Below are 20,175 nucleotides of genomic sequence, written 5' to 3'. Positions count from 1 at the left end.
AGTGGGTTCATCTTCATTTTCAGATACACTTGATTGAAACTGATTTAAAACAGGGTACAACTTAGTAATTTTTCTATTTTCAGTTTTAACAATGGCTGTACTTACCCCTCCCGCCACATAAGGTGGCGGGGGCGCGCTTGCGCTGAGTTCGCCACGCTTCTCAATGGTTACATCCGCCTCGCGCGCGCTTTTCACCACGCCTATTTCCAGTTTGCATTCGCTGCTCTGCCACGTGTTACCTTCCATTTGCCACAATTTAAAACAATCATTATGTCTATTTCTCTTTTTCGTTGACTTGATCAACCATATTTTATCTTTTACAGTATTTAGTACCTCTGCATTAAAACTCCCTATTGTTGGAAAAGGCCTATCACAAGCTTTGGTCATCCCGACCCACGTGTCACAATACACAGTTGCATATGCACCATATTTCTTACACATGAGAAACCTCGCTGAACCAATAGGGCCTTCCTTAGGCAGTACACTGACCATCTCTAGCGTATGCTTAGCACCCATGTTGAACAATATACCTTCTACCCGGAACACAGACACACCGCAATGCTCTGTTCCTTCCGGCCAAATGTGAAATACAGACACACCGCAATGCTCTGTTCTTTCCACCTAATACTTTCAACTCTGTTGCTATACTCACCGCTAGAGATCTATAATGCTCGGTGAACGTATTTCCTTTAGCCGCGCTCACTGGCTTTTCTCGCCCCTGGCGAGGGTCCCTAATACAGAAATATCACTGTGGGCCCCAAGGGCTATCAGCTCCTCGATACCCTGGCTCAACCACAAAAATCTGCTGAGTTTATTATCGCTGGGAGCGCAAAGTCGATACAATCAACCTGCCTTTCCAGTATAATTCCTCCTAGCTGCTTCACCAATTCGCACTAACGGTGCGACCGGATCGCACTGCCTACCAATACTAATTATTAGCAAACCTTGCGATCTATTGGTAGCGCTTTGCGAAAACCCAGTTTTTGCATTCGGTATACCTGCCCTGTATACCGTCCTTCAGTTGGGCAATCCGCCTCGTCAGACAGCAACTGAGCACCTCAACAATAAAACAGTGTATCTACGTTACAACATCACACACTATACACCTTTTCTGCGCAGAAAATCAAAAGTTCCCAACAATAGTAATAATGTCTCAGAGGCTTTCACAAGTAATTATACTATGCATGTATAATAACTATCAAAACGATTGTTTAACCACGTGGCAAGTTTACCGGAAGTTCGCGTACGCACAGCAGGAAGTACACATACGCTAAACAATGCAATACAGTTAAAACGCACAATGACAGAAAAAAGAAACAGTTTTCTCTTTTGTCCCTAGGTTCTAGTTAGCGTGCCCTAGATAATGCAAAACGGACATTCGGTTTCGCAACACAGAGTAAAATTCAGGTTTTGAACACCATGCGTTCTTACCCGTTTATGACGCGTCTCCACCCTTTGTTGAGGAACCGAAATCCGTTGGTCTTGCGTATCATCGGCAACGAAACCTCCAAAGCTCACGAGCCCCCAATTGTTATGTGCGTATCGTCGCTAACCAATAACGATTGTCGAACCTCGATTTGTGTTTCCAAAGCACAAAGATTTATTCGCAATAAGTGGAAAAATATGCTCAAGCGAAGTAATAGTAAATACAGCCGTTACTTATCGCAGGCGCTCTGGATCCAGTGCAGTCATTCAATCCTGAAGTCTGGGGACAAGAAGTCTGCACTCTGGATCACAAGCTGCTGCTTATATACACAATCAAATACAGTAATACAATTAAGATGGTATAGCTTGCATCTATTGGTCCGGGTCTCAGGAATGTCCAAGGGGTCGTCAATCATTGGCTGGTTCATCCTAAGGAATCCAAAGGAGGGGGTCATCTCTGCAGGGGGTATGCTCTGCTCTTCCCGCCCGGATTCCTTAGTCTTAAGTAGTTCACAATTCCCTATCATTCATAACTTGCGTATGCACTCTGCGATTCCCTCGCAGAGTGAACCAAACAGTAGGATATGTAATAAGGTTCATTATGATACCACTCATGATGTTATTCCTTTAACCCATTCCGTGTATTTCACTAATATGCATGTAACTCTGATATAACATATAAATACTACTATATTTCGACATAACTGACTATGTGTTGCAATTACCATTAATGTGTACTATTTTATAAGTATGTGTGTTTGAGCGAATGTATGGTAAAAGACCGATTACTGTTGCTGCCACGTGCAGTGGATGCGTACGCCCTTTCACGCCGTAGCGTGCCCTTGTACGGCATAGCGTACCGTACGCATCTTTTCAAACAAAGACAACCAAGTTTGCTAGACTTTAATTGAAATGACTTTGTCCAATTTTCTGACTTCGACAGTGGTTTCCCCGGCGGTCTAGTGAGGACAGAAAGTGGGGCAGCCTCCGGCCATCTGTATGCTCAGACCAGAAGTTTGGCCTTTCTTTTGAGACAGTCGCGGAGGTAGGACGCACCTTTAACAGCTCCCTATTATATCTATAAAAAGTACACAGGGGCATAATATAAAAGATCCCACAGACTCTACTAATATTATAAAGAGAGTTTGCCCACAATAAAACTGTACGGACATGCAGTTTACCTCATGACGTTTATTATACATGCAGTATATATAAGTGTATATCTAATTGCTGACTGACATTAACATATTATCAGGTATAGGAGAAGGGATTGGGACAGGTTGCACTAATTGTCTGTAAGTGATAAATACCCTCTTATAGGATAATTTCCAATAGATTATATCCTAAATATTATGCCTCAATGAGGGGTGCATCAAAAACCCATAAATATCGAGTTTGAAAAGAAAGGGAAAGGGGGTTGTTTAAAGGACGATGCACTAATCACTTTACAATATCGAGATATTATATTTTATTGAAATGTTCAGAGATTCCTATATAAAACTTAAACCTTTATTGTATAATAAAATATCAAATGAGATAACAGTGAAATATAACCAGATAGATAAAAATTAAAATGAATTGTGTATAAAAACTGACTCCACCCGATGAGTCTCTATATCACTAATTAACTGGGGGCAGAGAAGGTTATATTAGTGAGTATGGCTAATTTCCATATTGACTATATGTATATCTCACTACGTATAATTATTCCCCTCAAAAGGTGTATGATTGCAGTCCTAGAATTTAATTCAATAATCCAGATATATAAAAATATTACTAGATAAGGGTTTCTCAGCTTCCAGCAATTAGTAGTACTTCCGTGACATAATTCTCTTATGTACAATTATAATTTGAAAGCTTAATTCCCTTGCTCAATCGTGTAGAGCTCTATAACTGGAAATAGGTTTCTAGCTTAGCATATCAATGAGTTCTAATGTATCAATTGACAACCGTTGCCATTATCATAGCAAATGCAACTGGTTACATGATTGAATTGCACACAGAAAACGGGAATTTATCAATTCAAATGACTGGCAGATCCTCTATCCTAGGATCTAATCTTGTGTCCTCTTATATATCTGATCATTTGATCCTAATTTATCCGGATAGGGAAACTGGCAGAATGAGTGAGAAAAGGAGAGGTATGGTAGATTTGATCATTAAGGAGTAGAGAGGATCAAGAACGAGTCTCCTAATGATTCATAAGATTCATATGCCCTTTTATCATCCTCATACACTATTCTAATGATAGTTCCACAATTATGAGTCAGTATTTTATATATAAATAATATGCCGGTGATGGTTCTATAAATCAAACACTGCTGACATTAGGCTCTAGTTATAGTGTAATTCTTGTCGCTTGTGATGTTAATACTACATGCTCTAATAATAACTTTTTCATGCTAATAATTAACCTCTAGATGTTAATACATAGGGACACTATGCCGATCATAATTCAGCAAGTGTGTGATTGGTCATATTCGCCTTGACTTATAATGGGCTTATTAGAGGTAATAGATCAATGGGTAAAACAATATCGTCCACTCCCACTATTCTACTAGTAGCTATCACGGTTATATATCCGTGATTTACATATCAGTGATATGCCGATAATAGTTTGACAAAACAAGTACTGCTGAAATCCAGTTCGGTTATAATATAATTCTTAAACATTTATAACATCAATTCACATAGCTACTTTGCTGCCTGAGGTACCTGAATCCAGTCACTTTTTTCTCCCTGCTTGAACTGCATGTCATTAACTCCCACTTTTCTCCACTACAATGGATCAGTCCATAGGCCACACCATCTGCACCATGGAACGTGATTGCCAGGGTCCATTTACCATACTCCTCCTTCGTCCTGTCTCCTCCTTCCTGTTTTCTCCTCCTTCATCCTCCTCCTTGTTTCAGAATCAGTACATTTGTGGCGATACATGTACTATCTGTACCGCTCCAAACTAGGTAACTAGAGTAAGGCTCAGCACACATTCTCACTGAGACTGAGCATGTGTATGTTGAGGCTGAGCCCCAATTGGAGGAGCTTCGCACACGTAGTTACGGAGTGCCAAGGTGGGGTAAACAATGAATGTACAGTGGGGGATTGGGGCCCTGGGTGGAGACCCTGTCCCCATACACTAGGGAGCAGAGAACCCAGATGGTAGGGCTCACTGGGAATTTATCTGGTACCCTGGTGGTCCAGTCCAACCCTGTATGTTTGTATGTATATCTCTATAAATAATATCTGTGTAATGAGTGTATTGTGATGTCATCACTTCAGTTTTCATTAGAGAAACGTGTTTATTGCAAGGAATAATTTGCAAGGGGTATTGGAAGTCACCAAGAATTTACATGACCTGTATAAAAGCACTCAACCTATGGCCATGTGTCTTTATATGCACACTGAACCTGGTAAATTCCACTATCCTTATAATTTATAGTAGGGAGTACATTATACCACATATTAATATCACTTCTATATTGCAAAAAATATTAAGTATGTATCTTTAGCAGCGAGGGGAAGGTTTGAGCAGGTAGAACCTGTATTCAGATACATATTTTCATCTACATATATCATTTAAATTACTCCCTTGTGGGAAATGTATCTGAATTCAACACATTGGATTCTCATGTAAACACGTACTTAACTGCTTTTAATATGGAGCCTTAAAATTCCTCTTTCTGGGCTAAAATTGGCAACTTGTGGTTCAGTCGTGCTGTATATATAACAGTGCAAGAGGAAGTCATCCAAGCAAAGTGATTATGTTTATTGTGGAAAACGTCCTGGTAAATACATTGCTGAATACGCTGCCTGACAGTATTGTGACAGAGCCTCATTGGTGTTAGTTTCTGTAAAAAGGTGAGTTTGAATATATTGCCTTAAAAGTTAACATATATAAGAATGCTACATAACGTTCCAGAGATATCTTGCATACACCATTTAATTAACAATCAAATAGGCCCAATGGTTTCATCAGTATTTCTACTGAGTCCTCATTTCAGTTGTTTAAGATTGTGGGAAGGACCCAGGCCTTGGAAACTTTAATTGGAATTGATTGTGAACGGCATCATATGAGATGTACTTCCAAATTTGCTTATCTCCACATTAATCCATAAAGAAAAAAATTGAATATATGACGTGGGATTAACATAGTTAAAAAAAAAAAAGACAATATAATAGATTATATTGTTACCTGTATGTTCCTTGATTGTTATTTCTATGTTCTCAATGATGGGGACTTTTTTTTATCGTGTTAATAGGAGCTGTATTTACTATGTAGGCAAATTAGGCATATGGATAGGGTGATTTTTATCATAGGGTGGCATAAAACTGGTGTGATGTAGATTTTGTTTACTTAGTTCCTTTTCAGTTTTTTCCTTTTTTATTAAACTATCTATTTTCCCTAGTAAAACTGAAACAGGAGGGGATGTTGAAAAAATAAGTATGATCTTGTGGGTGCACAATCACTTAGGACAAAATCACTCACAGTGCCTAGAACTGCACCGACTCTAAATACAGTCCTGGGGACAGCTTTCATGTTTTGTTTTGTTTTTATCTAATTGCAAACAATGAATTTGTAACTGAATTAGCATTCTGTGCTCGTTTACATTGCTGCTGTATAGGTAACATTCATACATGGCCCTTGAAAATAGTCAGAATTTATATATGTATAATTTGTAATCTTATTGCTTTGCATAGCGAGTTTTATTTAGTGGAAATGCATGTCTTTTGAATAGCTGTATCCCTACTTCATACTTTCAGTCCTGTGCTTCTGAAGACATGTGCGTAGGGAAGTGTGCCCGTAGTATCGGCATCTGCCTAATATTCCTGGCTCTGCTTTCTATTACTACAAATCTTTTCCTCCTCTACCCCAATCTTGATGGGTTGTACCTGCAAAAGGACCAGATCAGCAGCTATGCTCGAAGCATGCGGGGAGTTTGGGCAGGAGGAGTCATGGTGAGTATTAAACTACTCTGTTCACAGCTGCAAGTTCCTCCTTTACACTTGGTGGTCTCATTGTCACACCGTGACTCAGGGTGTCTCATGATGTTGATATCAGGGGCACAGTAACCCATACAGCTGCTGTCAGCTCTGCATTATAGGTGACCCATGATGACACAGTCTCTAAGAACTCTTAGGGCCCACAGAGCTTGGATACACATTGGTTAATTTACTTGGAAGTTTTATGCAGCAGCTCCAAAGAGTACAGTTGTGTACAGTATATAGTTCAGGTACGTGATTGATATTGATCAAGGGGTAGCCGTTTTTGTGGATACAGAGGGTGGGAGTTATTTTAAATGGAATTGGGAAGTCTCTTCCTATAATTTCTAGTTTCAATCCTGGTTGATATGGTGGGTTAGAAATATTTTATGCATTTGTCTCTTTTAATCAGGATCTGTTTACAGTTTGGCAGGTCCCAAGGATGCATATTCCTTGTACAATATCTCTGCTTTGCTTTTCATTAATGTACATTTCTTCTGGGTGTCTCCAAGGCTCTGGATTTTTTCCACTGCAATGGTTTTTACTTGCAGAAACTTTGAAACCATCTATGTATCAATAGCAACCAGCTAGGTAAATACTGTAAATAATTATTTTTGTGTAAGGTTACTGATTACATTACTGAACACCCTTGCATGAATGTAGAGTATATAAAGCATCATATGTAGTACATAAACCCTGCAAAATCACACAGTGACTGTAAGGAACACACACAAGACTATTTATTAGTAAAGCATCAATAACAGAGCACATGAGCACAACTGAGGATCATTGCAGATAATGTCTTGTATGCATTATACACTGTATCAAGTACATTTATAATTTATTTTTACTTTGAGGTTTTATTGGCTGGTATACAAATCACAGTTGCTGGATTTCAAGTGAGAAGATTGTCCTGCTGTGGACCTCGCTGTGACGTAAGTGGTCAAGTTTTAATAAAGCATTACATAAATTCATACTTGCCAACTTTCACGGAATGTCCGGGAGACTCACGAAATTCGGGTAGGGCTCCAGGACTCCCGGGGGAGCAGGCAAGTATCCTGCATACGGCAACTTGCTCATCTAAATGACGCGATTCACTGTACCCCCCGTGACAAAATGCTGTTTATCTTTCGGGGGCTGGGCCAAAATGGCACAATTCACCGAGCTCTGCCCCTCCAGCCCTCCAACCACGCTCCCTGCCCGGGATCTCTCGGAATTAACCTTTAAAAGGTTGGCAAGTATGGATAAATTATGTTATTGTTAGCAAAGTATGAAAAATGTAAGTGTACAGGTGACGCTATCTGTAATCTAAAACCGTAGGCACATCAGTTATATTTCCTATCTGACTGCACAATAAAGCGACATGGGATCCTATTAATAAATAGGCTCCTTTCTCTGGTGATATGGCTTAATTTTTTTTATTGCCACAATTTTTTTATTTTTTTAAAGACTTTTAAACTTTTTTTTACTGAAACCCCGTCCCTTCACTACCGGAGGAAGGGGATGTATTGTCAAAAATAGCTAACCGTATTAGTAGCTTCAGCTGCCAACAAAGGGCTCTTGAGCTCCTGCAGTTATGCTTGCAACTTTGAGCTACTAGCCTTTTCCTCTTCTCAGGGCCAGTGAGAGAGAGCACTAAATGCCCCTCTCCTCTGGAACTTCCACTCAGGAGCTTCGCCCCTAGCCGCCCCCTGCTTATTACGTTGTGTAAGGCAAATGGAAAGGGGGCAGCTGGCATCCTCTGCTCCTTAGGCAGACTGAGAGTGTGGCACTAGGCTGTGACATAATTGCCCAGCTCCTCTTTCAAGCCCATCTGTGACATCAAGGAGTAGCAGCGGTTAGCAGCTTCACAGGTAATAAGTTGCCCCTCCCTTTCAGCAATATAAAACATTATGCCACTTGTTCAGTGTTTTAGGTATCCACTAAACCTTGGAGTTCTATATGATGCCTTAGGTCACCTGGTGGTTGTGCCAGCCATGCTTCCTCTTCACCGCTAGAAACGCCTATACTGGACATGGCAGTCATCCATCCGTTACGTGTTCCAGCAACATTTGTTGTGTTTGCTTGGGATGGTGCATCTTGGAGAAGCACTAAGCCTTTCCAAAGTACTTTGGTATCTACCTCCAACTTCAGCGACCACCACAAACAGACATGATAACAAGAAAATGGAAGTGGTTGACTGCTAAGATGCAATATAGCTGCTTCCTTACTGGAAGAGGAAAAGGATAAATGTGTTTACTCTCAGAAAAGTGGGTGAGCGCTCATCAAAATATGCAGCTCCAATAGTAAAAATATGATAAAATAGTGGAAGGGCGCAATGATAATGAAAGGACTAAACAGACAACGGGAAATGTTTATAACTCTTTTCAGGTGGAAGTGAAAAGACTGTGTCGGAACTCCGCGAGGAAAGAGGATAAAAATAGAGAAAAGTAAATCTTACCCTAGTAATCCCTATTCGTAGTAGGAATCCTCAGGATGTGGCGATACATACAGTCCAGGTGTAGAGATGAAGCTTCAATCCGCTTTAGAGAAGATCTCCGTGCTGGCTTGATAACTCGTGTTGTCGCGTTTGACATTTTAAATTCAGCATAATCTGAGTAATAAAGTATTCAACCTATCAGGAAGAGGGATGATCTATAAGAACCCTCTAACTCCCTTCCAACATATCCTTGAAAAAGTCCTAACTTCGGATGAAACGCGTTGGTTATTATTTTTGAACCTTACCAGCCACCGTTAACTTGCGGGCCAGTTCATCACTTCCGCGTGTCACTTCCACCTGAAAAGAGCTATAAACATTTCCCGTTGTCTGTTTAGTCCTTTCATTATCATTGCGCCCTTCCACTATTTTATGATAAATGTGTTTAGTTGAGACTGGAGATGAAGGTCAAATGGTAATATGAAATGACTTTAAATATCAAAGAAATCATAAGACACAATATCTGTGTTCCTCTAGATGCTGTTGTCTGGTATTTTCTCCTTCATTGCTATGGTTGGAGCTGCAATTTCCCTTCTAACTTCTGTAGCTGGATTCTTCAGTGGTCCTTATTGCTTATACAAAGTGGATTGTGGAACAACAGAGGAGTGGGGTTATCCTTTTATAAGTGTTGACCTAAACCTCAACAATTGGTAAGTTATGTGCTACACATGTGCTCGTCTGTACTCTGTATAACCATGTATGACAAATAAATAAGTCCTGTTTCTGTTAGGAGCTCATTGGAGCAGTTATTTCTGTGCAGAAAAGAAATTAACTGAGACATATACTCATCACAGTAAACCTTTCATGTCAGTGCAGTCATAAATCCATAAAAGTTGTATTACCCTATTTGTACACAGCATAATGTAATATGATATCTTATTGCATAAGGTTTTGGCAGTGTTATTAATAAATGCAAAAGTTTTCCTTATGAAATGTAATGAAATACAAACACTCCCACATCCATTTCCCACTTCAACAATCCACTGGGAATCTTGTTTCCTGTCCAAGTGGAAATAACAAATAAGTGTTTGAGTAGAGTGATTAAAATATGAAAAAAGCTGTTGTTTTTTTCTGCAAAGCAGCTTGATTTATAGGTGTTTCCAGACCATAATACATAAAGTATGTGGCATTTGTAGAGCATATATGAATATCTTGGTGAAGGGCAGACTACTCTTCAAAAATTCCGCTCTTGCTCCTTTGTAGCTACTTCAGTCACAGGGCTCATGAGAGTGACAGGGACCTTTGGCCCTTCTCTCTTGTCCACAATGATGGCTACATGCTCTCACCACCTTTAATGTACCTATGTGACTAATAAAGACAGCAATGGAATCCATAGACAGTGTCAGGAATAAAAACCTTGTTAACAGTTCCTGGCACTGCAATGGGTACAAAAAGCGTTCACACTGATAGTTGTGTACATAATGCAGAAACATCCAGCATTGCACTACCTGATCCGTGAAAGATAGAGCTAATAGTAAATGGCCTGTCTGTCAGTTTTCTATTAGTTCTGGCAACAGGGAGATCTATTTCAGTCAACTGTCAAATATTCTTCGTTAAAAAAAAGAAGTAGCAAATAAAAATGAATATATGTCACTCACCGGACTGTGAGTGCTTCTTCCCGGACATTTAGGAACCGTGGCCGTCCTCCATCCTGAGGGACTGCGCATGCGCAGCCCTTTCCATACCTCCAGTGTATGTTCCTTTAACTAAATTGGCAGATCAGGCAACCTCCCTATATTAAGCACCTGTGGTCAACACCACGTTGCCTGATCTTGGAGTCTCATTCCCCATGAGTCTCTGAAGGTGTTCCTGTGTTTCCTCGTTTATTCAGCCCAGCTGATTCCTGTGGTTTCCAAACCACTTCTACCGCTGTGGTTTCCAAACCACTTCTACTACTGTGGTTCCCATACCACTTCTACCATCTACTATAACATCGTGACTGTGAGCTGATTCCTATCCGCTGCCTCCGTGCACTACAGTCTTCTAATCACTTCAACTCTACCATGTATCATTGGGACTGTTAGCTGATGCCTATCCGCTGCCTCCGTGCACTACAGTCTTTCATTCACATCCACTCACCTGTTCATGATTGTGACTGCCAGCTGATTCCTATCCGCTGCCTCCGTGCACTACAGTCTTCAACCTGCAACTCGTCTGTGTTTCATCATCGTGACTGTTTGGCTGATTCCTATCCGCTGCCTCTGTGCGCTTCAGTCTTCAGCCCTTGTCAACTCTCCCGTGTTTCCTTGAGTCTGCTGCCACTGTTGCTGCCCGCTACTCTCCGGTACCTACTGTTCCAGTTCATCTCTGCTCCGGTGTCCCATCGTTACTGCACCTGCTGGTTGCTATTGGCTACCTCCGTGTTCCCGCAGAGACCCGCTGCTGTTACTTCTCAGCGCTACTCATCCATCTACTGCTGATCCGCTCTCCACGCCTTCCTGTGTTCCCTGCTGGTCTACCTACCTGTGCGCTGCACCTGCTAGACCACCTCTTCACCCATCCAGGGACTTTGGATCCTGCCGGCCTCCTGCCCTTCAGGTATCTCTGCACTCCTGTCTGACTGCCTTCTCCTGAACCACGGTATGCATACTTCCCATTGACTGTGCTGTGTATTGCATACCTTGCTGGACTGTGTTGGTTCTCCTCTGGAGTGTACTATCCGCTGAGTCTATTGCCATCATTGACTGTGTCGGTTCTCCTCTGGAGTGTACTATCTGCTGATTCTATTGCCATCATTGACTGTGTTATCTCATGCTGGATTACTTCAAGAGACTTTCTATATTGGCAGTGTTGTTCAGTCATTTATACAGTTATATTGTGCATATTACTGTGGATCAAAGTCAAGGTGCCCGTGTATATATTGTGCATATTACTGTGGATCAAAGTCAAGATGCCCGTGTATATATTGTGTTGCAGTCTCTCCCCGTGCACCTCCTCACATATATATTCAGTGGTACAACTTGCTAGTAGCAGACCACTGACTCCTGTTTACAGTTTCACCCGTTCCAGTATCCTCTCACATAGCAGTGGTACAACTTGCTAACGCAGACCACTGACTCCCCGGATACCTCCTCTTGGATTCCATTCCTTCACTCAGACAGCGGTACAACTTGCTATCCGCAGACCGCTGACTCTCATCACCTCCTCGTTTCTGTTGGACATTCCTCCTCACTATAGCAGTGGTACAACTTGCTACCGCAGACCACTGACTACCTTCACGTGTCCTTTGTCCATACAGTTCCTCGTGTATTACTACTTCCATATTGCCAGTGCTGCTAGTCATAGACTTTCCTGAGCATCTCATCATCTGCTATTTCCTGTTCCGTGATCACCCTGCTACCAGAGTACCATATTACCACCTATACTGCTCTGGTAAGCCTATCACCTGGTGATCCCTGGGTAAAGACTCCTAGTGCCCGTGACAGTAAGATCAGGCCATGACAGACCCAGATACGGAACCTACCGCTAAAGAGATGCTGCAGCGTCTGGTCAGCCGTGTGGAGCAACAGGATGCTCGCCAACAGCTGTTACTTCAATGTTACCAATCTTTAACCTCCCAAGGAACATCTGGACAGACCGTTACAGCTAATGTTGAAGCTCCTGTGCTTTCCTCCGTTTCCCCAGTGCCATCCCAGGTGTCTACAGTTCCTACGCTACACCTGCCTACTCCGTCAAAATATGACGGGGACCCCAAAACTTGTAGAGGTTTCCTTAACCAATGTTCAGTCCATTTTGAACTTCAACCTCAAAATTTTTCTACCCATCGTTCCAGAGTGGCCTATCTTATCTCATTGTTTTCTGGACAAGCCCTGGCTTGGGCCTCCCCTCTGTGGGAGAGAAACGATCCAATTCTACAAGATAGTGCCAAATTCATTTCCACGTTCCGAAGTGTGTTCGATGAACCAGGTCGTGTGACCTCCGCTGCTTCCAGCATTCTTCGTTTGCGACAAGGCTCCCATACAGTAGGACAGTATGTCATTCAATTTAGGATCTTAGCCTCTGAACTTCAGTGGAACTCTGAAGCAGTAGTTGCCGCCTTCTGGCAGGGGCTTTCCGATAAAATTAAGGATGCACTGACTACCCAAGAACTTCCTTCGTCACTAGAAGATTTGATCTCTCTTTGCCATCGTGTAGATATGAGATTTCGTGAAAGAGAGTCTGAGAAAACAACGGCTGTCAAAGCACTTCTTCGTTCTAACCCTCAATTTCGTCCAGCTCCATCCTCTGCGATTCCCATGGAGATAGGACGTTCCAAATTATCTTCAGAGGAGAGGAAACGAAGAGTAAAGAATAGACTCTGTATCTATTGTGCTGATTCCACGCATATGCTCAGCTCTTGCCCTAAGAGATCGGGAAATGCCAGGCCCTAACTAGTTCTGGAGAGGTGAAGTTAGGGTCCCTGGAGTCCTCTCCATTGTCTATGAAATCTAAAGTCTGCGCTTTCGATGTTACGATTTCCTTTGCTACCAAATCCTTTGAGTCACAGGCATTGATTGATTCCGGAGCAGCAGGAAATTTCATTTCTAAATCACTAGTGAATCAATGGTCCCTACCAGTGATCACTTTAAAAACACCCATTACTGTGACGGCTATAGATGGATCACGCCTCATCAATGGTCTCATCACCCAGAGTACGTCTCCAGTAACCCTTCAGATTGGTGTATTACACCATAAAGAAATTTCGTTTTTAATTCTTCCAGTTACGACAAGTCCGATTGTCTTAGGCCTTCCATGGCTTCAGTGTCACTCTCCCCAGATTGACTGGCGCACCCCTCAAGTTACGTCTTGGGGGTCTGAATGTCACCATCGTTGCCTCTCTCAAGTTATTCCTCTTAAAGTACAGCAATCTTCCATCTCATCTTCCTCCCCGGGACTCCCTCCTCAGTATGCTTCATATGCCGATGTCTTTGATAAAGCTCAGTCTGAACGTCTTCCTCCTCATCGTTCTTGGGATTGTCCGATCGACCTTCTACCTGGCAAGACTCCTCCCAGGGGTCGGGTCTATCCTCTCTCGTTACCTGAAACTCAAGCCACATCTGAGTACATACAGGAGAATCTCCAGCGTGGGTTCATTCGACCTTCCACCTCTCCCGCTGGAGCTGGGTTCTTCTTCGTCAAAAAGAAGGATGGATCATTACGCCCTTGTATAGATTTTCGTGGACTCAACGCCATTACTATCAAGAATCGGTATCCCATTCCGCTGATCACTGAGCTATTTGATCGCATCAAGGGAGCTCGGATATTTACTAAATTGGATCTTCGTGGTGCCTACAATTTAATTAGAATCCGTTCCGGTGACGAATGGAAGACCGCGTTTAACACCAGAGATGGGCATTACGAATATTTAGTAATGCCCTTCGGGCTGTGCAATGCCCCCGCGGTTTTCCAGGGTTTCATCAATGAGATCTTTCGGGACTTATTATATGTATGTGTCGTTGTCTACCTGGACGACATATTGATCTTCTCACAGGACCTGCCTTCTCATCACCAACATGTGGCAGAGGTCCTCTCCAGACTACGGAAAAACTCGTTGTTCTGTAAATTGGAGAAATGTTCATTCGAGTTACCCCAGATTCCATTCTTGGGGTATATAGTTTCCGGAGTTGGCCTGAAGATGGATCCAGACAAAGTAAATGCTGTACTACATTGGCCTCAGCCAACTACTCTTCGTGCCATCCAGCGTTTTTTAGGTTTTGCCAATTACTATAGACGCTTCATTCAAGACTTTTCATCCATTGCATCTCCCATTGTGGCCCTAACTCGGAAAGGGGCTAATACTAAGCAATGGTCATCTGAGGCTCTCCAAGCCTTTCAAATCCTCAAAGAGTCCTTCTCGTCTGCTCCCATTCTGCGACAGCCTGATGTGACACTCCCCTTCTTCCTAGAAGTAGATGCCTCTAATGTGGGCTTAGGAGCTATTCTCTCCCAACGCTCGGAGCAACAAAAATTACATCCTTGTGCCTTCTACTCTCGGGGTCTTCTGCCCGCAGAGAAAAATTATACTATCGGGGACAAGGAGTTGCTGGCCATCAAAGCTGCATTAGAGGAATGGAGATACTTGTTGGAAGGAGCTCGCCATCCGGTGACGATCTTCACGGATCATAAGAACTTGTCATATTTGCAATCTGCTCAGTGCTTGAATCCTCGTCAAGCAAGATGGTCTCTTTTCTTTTCCCGTTTTGAATTAATTATAACCTTCAAACCAGCCGCTAAGAACAAGAAAGCTGACGCTCTATCTCGAGCTTTTGTGACGTCCTCTGATGTAGAAGAGGTTCCCAACCATGCTATTCTAGATCCCAAATGTATTTCTCTGGCTGCTTCATCCACCAAAATGCTACCATTTGGGAAGACCCTTGTGCCTCCTACTCTGAGGAGGAAAATCCTTTCGTGGTTCCATGCCTCTCGTTTTTCTGGACACGCCGGTGAACACAAGACCTTTGAGATTCTCTCTCGTAGTTACTGGTGGCCTTCAATGAGGAGAGACGTCAAAGAGTTTGTTGCTTCCTGTGATTTATGTTCTCAGTTCAAATCCTCCCGCAGAACTCCAGCAGGGTTGCTGCGACCACTACCCATTCCGTCCAAGCCTTGGACCCATATTAGTATGGATTTCGTTACTGATTTGCCACCAAGTAAGAATCACAATACTATTTGGGTAGTGGTAGACAGATTTTCGAAGATGGCTCATTTCGTCCCTCTGTCCGGTTTACCTTCCTCGTCTACTCTGGCTGAACATTTCGTTAAAGAAATCTTCCGCATCCATGGATGTCCGTCTGAGATTGTGTCGGATAGAGGAGTACAATTCGTTTCCAGATTCTGGCGGGCCCTTTGTAAAACCTTGGGCATACGATTAGCACTCTCATCTTCTTACCATCCGCAATCTAACGGACAAACGGAACGAGTCAATCAAGATCTTGAGACCTTTATTAGGATGTTCTCTTCAGCCAACCAAGACAACTGGGTAGAATTGCTCCCTTGGGCTGAATTCGCCCATAACAACATGTACCATGAGTCATCATCCAAAACTCCATTCTTTGTGGTCTACGGTCACCATCCGTCTTTTCCGGAATTTCCTGCCCTCCCGCCCACCCAAGTTCCTGCTGTGGAGACTGCTTGTCAGACCTTCAAAAATATCTGGTCTCAGGTCAAAACCTGTTTAAAGAAGACATCTAACAAATATAAGTCTTTCGCAGATAAGAAGAGGCGGGCTATTCCACCACTAAAAATTGGAGATCGTGTCTGGTTATCCACCAAAAATATTCGTTTGAAGGTTCCATCTATGAAATTCGCCCCTCGTTTTATTGGTCCATATAGGATCATTCAAGTTGTCAATCCAGTATGTGTTAAACTTCTTCTTCCTAAGAATCTTCGGATCTCCAATGCCTTCCATGTGTCCTTGCTCAAACCTCTCATCATCAACCGTTTCTCGACTCCTCCCTCAGCACCGCAGCCAGTTCAAGTTCATCAGGAGGAGGATTTCGAGATTACTGAGGTATTGGATGCAAAAATTTCGCGAGGAGTCCTCCGTTTCCTCGTTCATTGGAAGGGCTTTGGTCCTGAAGAGCGTTCATGGATCAAAGCTGAAGATCTTAATGCTCCTGCCCTTCTGAAGAAGTTTTATTCCAAAAATCCGGACAAGCCCGGTTCCAGGCGTTCTGTGCCCACCTTTAAAAGGGGGGGTACTGTCACTCACCGGACTGTGAGTGCTTCTTCCCGGACATTTAGGAACCGTGGCCGTCCTCCATCCTGAGGGACTGCGCATGCGCAGCCCTTTCCATACCTCCAGTGTATGTTCCTTTAACTAAATTGGCAGATCAGGCAACCTCCCTATATTAAGCACCTGTGGTCAACACCACGTTGCCTGATCTTGGAGTCTCATTCCCCATGAGTCTCTGAAGGTGTTCCTGTGTTTCCTCGTTTATTCAGCCCAGCTGATTCCTGTGGTTTCCAAACCACTTCTACCGCTGTGGTTTCCAAACCACTTCTACTACTGTGGTTCCCATACCACTTCTACCATCTACTATAACATCGTGACTGTGAGCTGATTCCTATCCGCTGCCTCCGTGCACTACAGTCTTCTAATCACTTCAACTCTACCATGTATCATTGGGACTGTTAGCTGATGCCTATCCGCTGCCTCCGTGCACTACAGTCTTTCATTCACATCCACTCACCTGTTCATGATTGTGACTGCCAGCTGATTCCTATCCGCTGCCTCCGTGCACTACAGTCTTCAACCTGCAACTCGTCTGTGTTTCATCATCGTGACTGTTTGGCTGATTCCTATCCGCTGCCTCTGTGCGCTTCAGTCTTCAGCCCTTGTCAACTCTCCCGTGTTTCCTTGAGTCTGCTGCCACTGTTGCTGCCCGCTACTCTCCGGTACCTACTGTTCCAGTTCATCTCTGCTCCGGTGTCCCATCGTTACTGCACCTGCTGGTTGCTATTGGCTACCTCCGTGTTCCCGCAGAGACCCGCTGCTGTTACTTCTCAGCGCTACTCATCCATCTACTGCTGATCCGCTCTCCACGCCTTCCTGTGTTCCCTGCTGGTCTACCTACCTGTGCGCTGCACCTGCTAGACCACCTCTTCACCCATCCAGGGACTTTGGATCCTGCCGGCCTCCTGCCCTTCAGGTATCTCTGCACTCCTGTCTGACTGCCTTCTCCTGAACCACGGTATGCATACTTCCCATTGACTGTGCTGTGTATTGCATACCTTGCTGGACTGTGTTGGTTCTCCTCTGGAGTGTACTATCCGCTGAGTCTATTGCCATCATTGACTGTGTCGGTTCTCCTCTGGAGTGTACTATCTGCTGATTCTATTGCCATCATTGACTGTGTTATCTCATGCTGGATTACTTCAAGAGACTTTCTATATTGGCAGTGTTGTTCAGTCATTTATACAGTTATATTGTGCATATTACTGTGGATCAAAGTCAAGGTGCCCGTGTATATATTGTGCATATTACTGTGGATCAAAGTCAAGGTGCCCGTGTATATATTGTGTTGCAGTCTCTCCCCGTGCACCTCCTCACATATATATTCAGTGGTACAACTTGCTAGTAGCAGACCACTGACTCCTGTTTACAGTTTCACCCGTTCCAGTATCCTCTCACATAGCAGTGGTACAACTTGCTAACGCAGACCACTGACTCCCCGGATACCTCCTCTTGGATTCCATTCCTTCACTCAGACAGCGGTACAACTTGCTATCCGCAGACCGCTGACTCTCATCACCTCCTCGTTTCTGTTGGACATTCCTCCTCACTATAGCAGTGGTACAACTTGCTACCGCAGACCACTGACTACCTTCACGTGTCCTTTGTCCATACAGTTCCTCGTGTATTACTACTTCCATATTGCCAGTGCTGCTAGTCATAGACTTTCCTGAGCATCTCATCATCTGCTATTTCCTGTTCCGTGATCACCCTGCTACCAGAGTACCATATTACCACCTATACTGCTCTGGTAAGCCTATCACCTGGTGATCCCTGGGTAAAGACTCCTAGTGCCCGTGACAATATATTAAAATTGCAAATGTATTGTATTTTGTATTGCATTTTGCTTTAAAGTTTAAACACGGTAGATTGTGGATCATACTGAGATGCTGCAGAAGCTTCTAATATACCTGCATTATAATTGCAGATGTCTTTGGAACTTTACTTATTAAATAAATGCAGTGGATATATGAATGTTTATGCATTTTTTAATATAGTTGCGCTGTAAATAAATGACCTCATTCATTTTTTTTAATGCTTTGCAGCATCTCTACATCAGACATGTCCTTCACCTGCATTGAGCCTCCACAAATCATAACCTGGAACTCAACTTTCTTTGTGTCCCTGTCTCTAATCAACATTCTGCAGATTGTCCTGTGTCTCTTCCAGTTCATGAATGCCATTCTTGGAGTGTTCTGTGGACACTGTGAGCAAAAAAAAGGTTTGGTTTGTTATTAATCCACTTATTGTCAATTGCCTGTTTTTATGACGTTGTAATTTATGATGTTTTAGTTTTAGGTGTTTCCAAAGATTCTGTATTCAGTTTCTGTAAATTTTTGAAAAACTTGAGAGGTGTATGAATTGAAAGCTTTTGTAGTATGTGAAAAATCCTAGGCAGGACATGCATCTTGATTAGAATTTCCCTGCAAAATGAAAAGAGAAGAGCTTGATAGATCTAAGATGTAAGATCCCGCTTTCTTTTGTATACTAAAGGAGGGAAATTAAGTTGGTAATGGAGACTAGTGTCTTAGTTCCCAAGTATTTGATACTTGATGGGTGCTGGAAGAAAAATTGTAAGTCTGTTGGAGCACCTGGGCCTAAGCATCAGGGATAAGTTAACAGCAACTTAGTTTGAATAGTTAATTTTAAAATTAGAAAAGGGTCTAAATTTGTCGAACTCCTTGATAAGAATGGGGTGAGAGATTTTAGGCCAGAAGATCAATGATAAATGAAAGCCAGAAGATCATTGGCTAGTAGTTTTTTTTTTTGCGCTTGGAGATCAATTTTTTAATACTGTTTACATTAAATAAAAAATAACGATAAGCTGGGATAAAGTGCTTCTTTTTCTAATACTGTTAGATATATTAAATGAATCATAGAAGGAGCCACTCATCCTTTTCCAAGCAAAGGGATTCCTTTATAGGGCTAGTATTCTATGTAGACCCAAGTGCCCAAAAACAGGTTTGGTAAACCTCCAATCAATCCTACCGAAGGCTTTCTCTACATTAGTCCAGAGGGTTGTTGCTGGGATTTTGACAGTACTATATGGTGGATAAGATCAATGGACTTTGTGGTATTGTCTGCTGGGAATAAAGGAATTTGTTCCAAATGAATTACATCAAAAGCAAAAAGAAATTTGAACCAAATGAATTACATCCAGTCTAGGAGAAGTAATATTAGTTTGCTAATGTAGCAAAAAGTTTGATATATACATATAACAAATAAATCGGTCTACAGCTGAGGCGCTGGATGGATCCTTTTAGAACTTGGGTTTGTGAATGGTTTTAATAGGAGTCTCTAATGTAGAACACACCTGATAAAACCTAACATTCAGAACAGTTTTTTGTCTTCTTTAATCCCTTTGCACCATATGAAGGTGTAACGGTAAAAAACATTAAGGTTGCTTATGCTATGAGCCCCTTCATCTGAGGAAAAATTAGGTAAATGCCTTCATGTCCTCACCTCCAAAGGTGACAAGCAAACAAGTTCTGGGTTGCCAAAGCTGGGAACAAGGTTACTATAATTTAGCAGGTCTGATGGATCTCTTATAGGTGGCGGATTTCCAGCTGCCCAATTTTTT

General features: G+C 42.5%; 1 protein-coding gene across 2 annotated transcripts in view; it reads left to right on the top strand.

Annotated features, from left to right (window-relative positions):
• The first annotated feature begins 2,360 nt into the window (after nt 1–2,360).
• Nucleotides 2,361–20,175, top strand: part of TM4SF19 (transmembrane 4 L six family member 19) — a 24,878-nt gene continuing 7,063 nt past the window's right edge. Inside the window, exons 1-4 of one of the 2 annotated variants that reach the window (XR_012689554.1) lie at nt 2,361–2,470; nt 6,187–7,340; nt 9,359–9,531; nt 18,641–18,816. Coding sequence is in view for 1 of the 2 variants with exons in the window: in XM_075201604.1 (XP_075057705.1) it covers nt 6,205–6,381; nt 7,263–7,340; nt 9,359–9,531; nt 18,641–18,816 (604 nt within the window). In the remaining variant the exon portion in view is untranslated. Of the gene's footprint in view, nt 2,471–5,879; nt 7,341–9,358; nt 9,532–18,640; nt 18,817–20,175 lie in introns of those variants that run through there. The other variant, XM_075201604.1, reaches the window with a different exon arrangement.

This window comes from Mixophyes fleayi, chromosome 3, assembly GCF_038048845.1.
Source record: "Mixophyes fleayi isolate aMixFle1 chromosome 3, aMixFle1.hap1, whole genome shotgun sequence".
Lineage (NCBI taxonomy): Eukaryota > Metazoa > Chordata > Amphibia > Anura > Limnodynastidae > Mixophyes > Mixophyes fleayi.
This window is presented reverse-complemented; position numbering and strand designations above follow the sequence as displayed.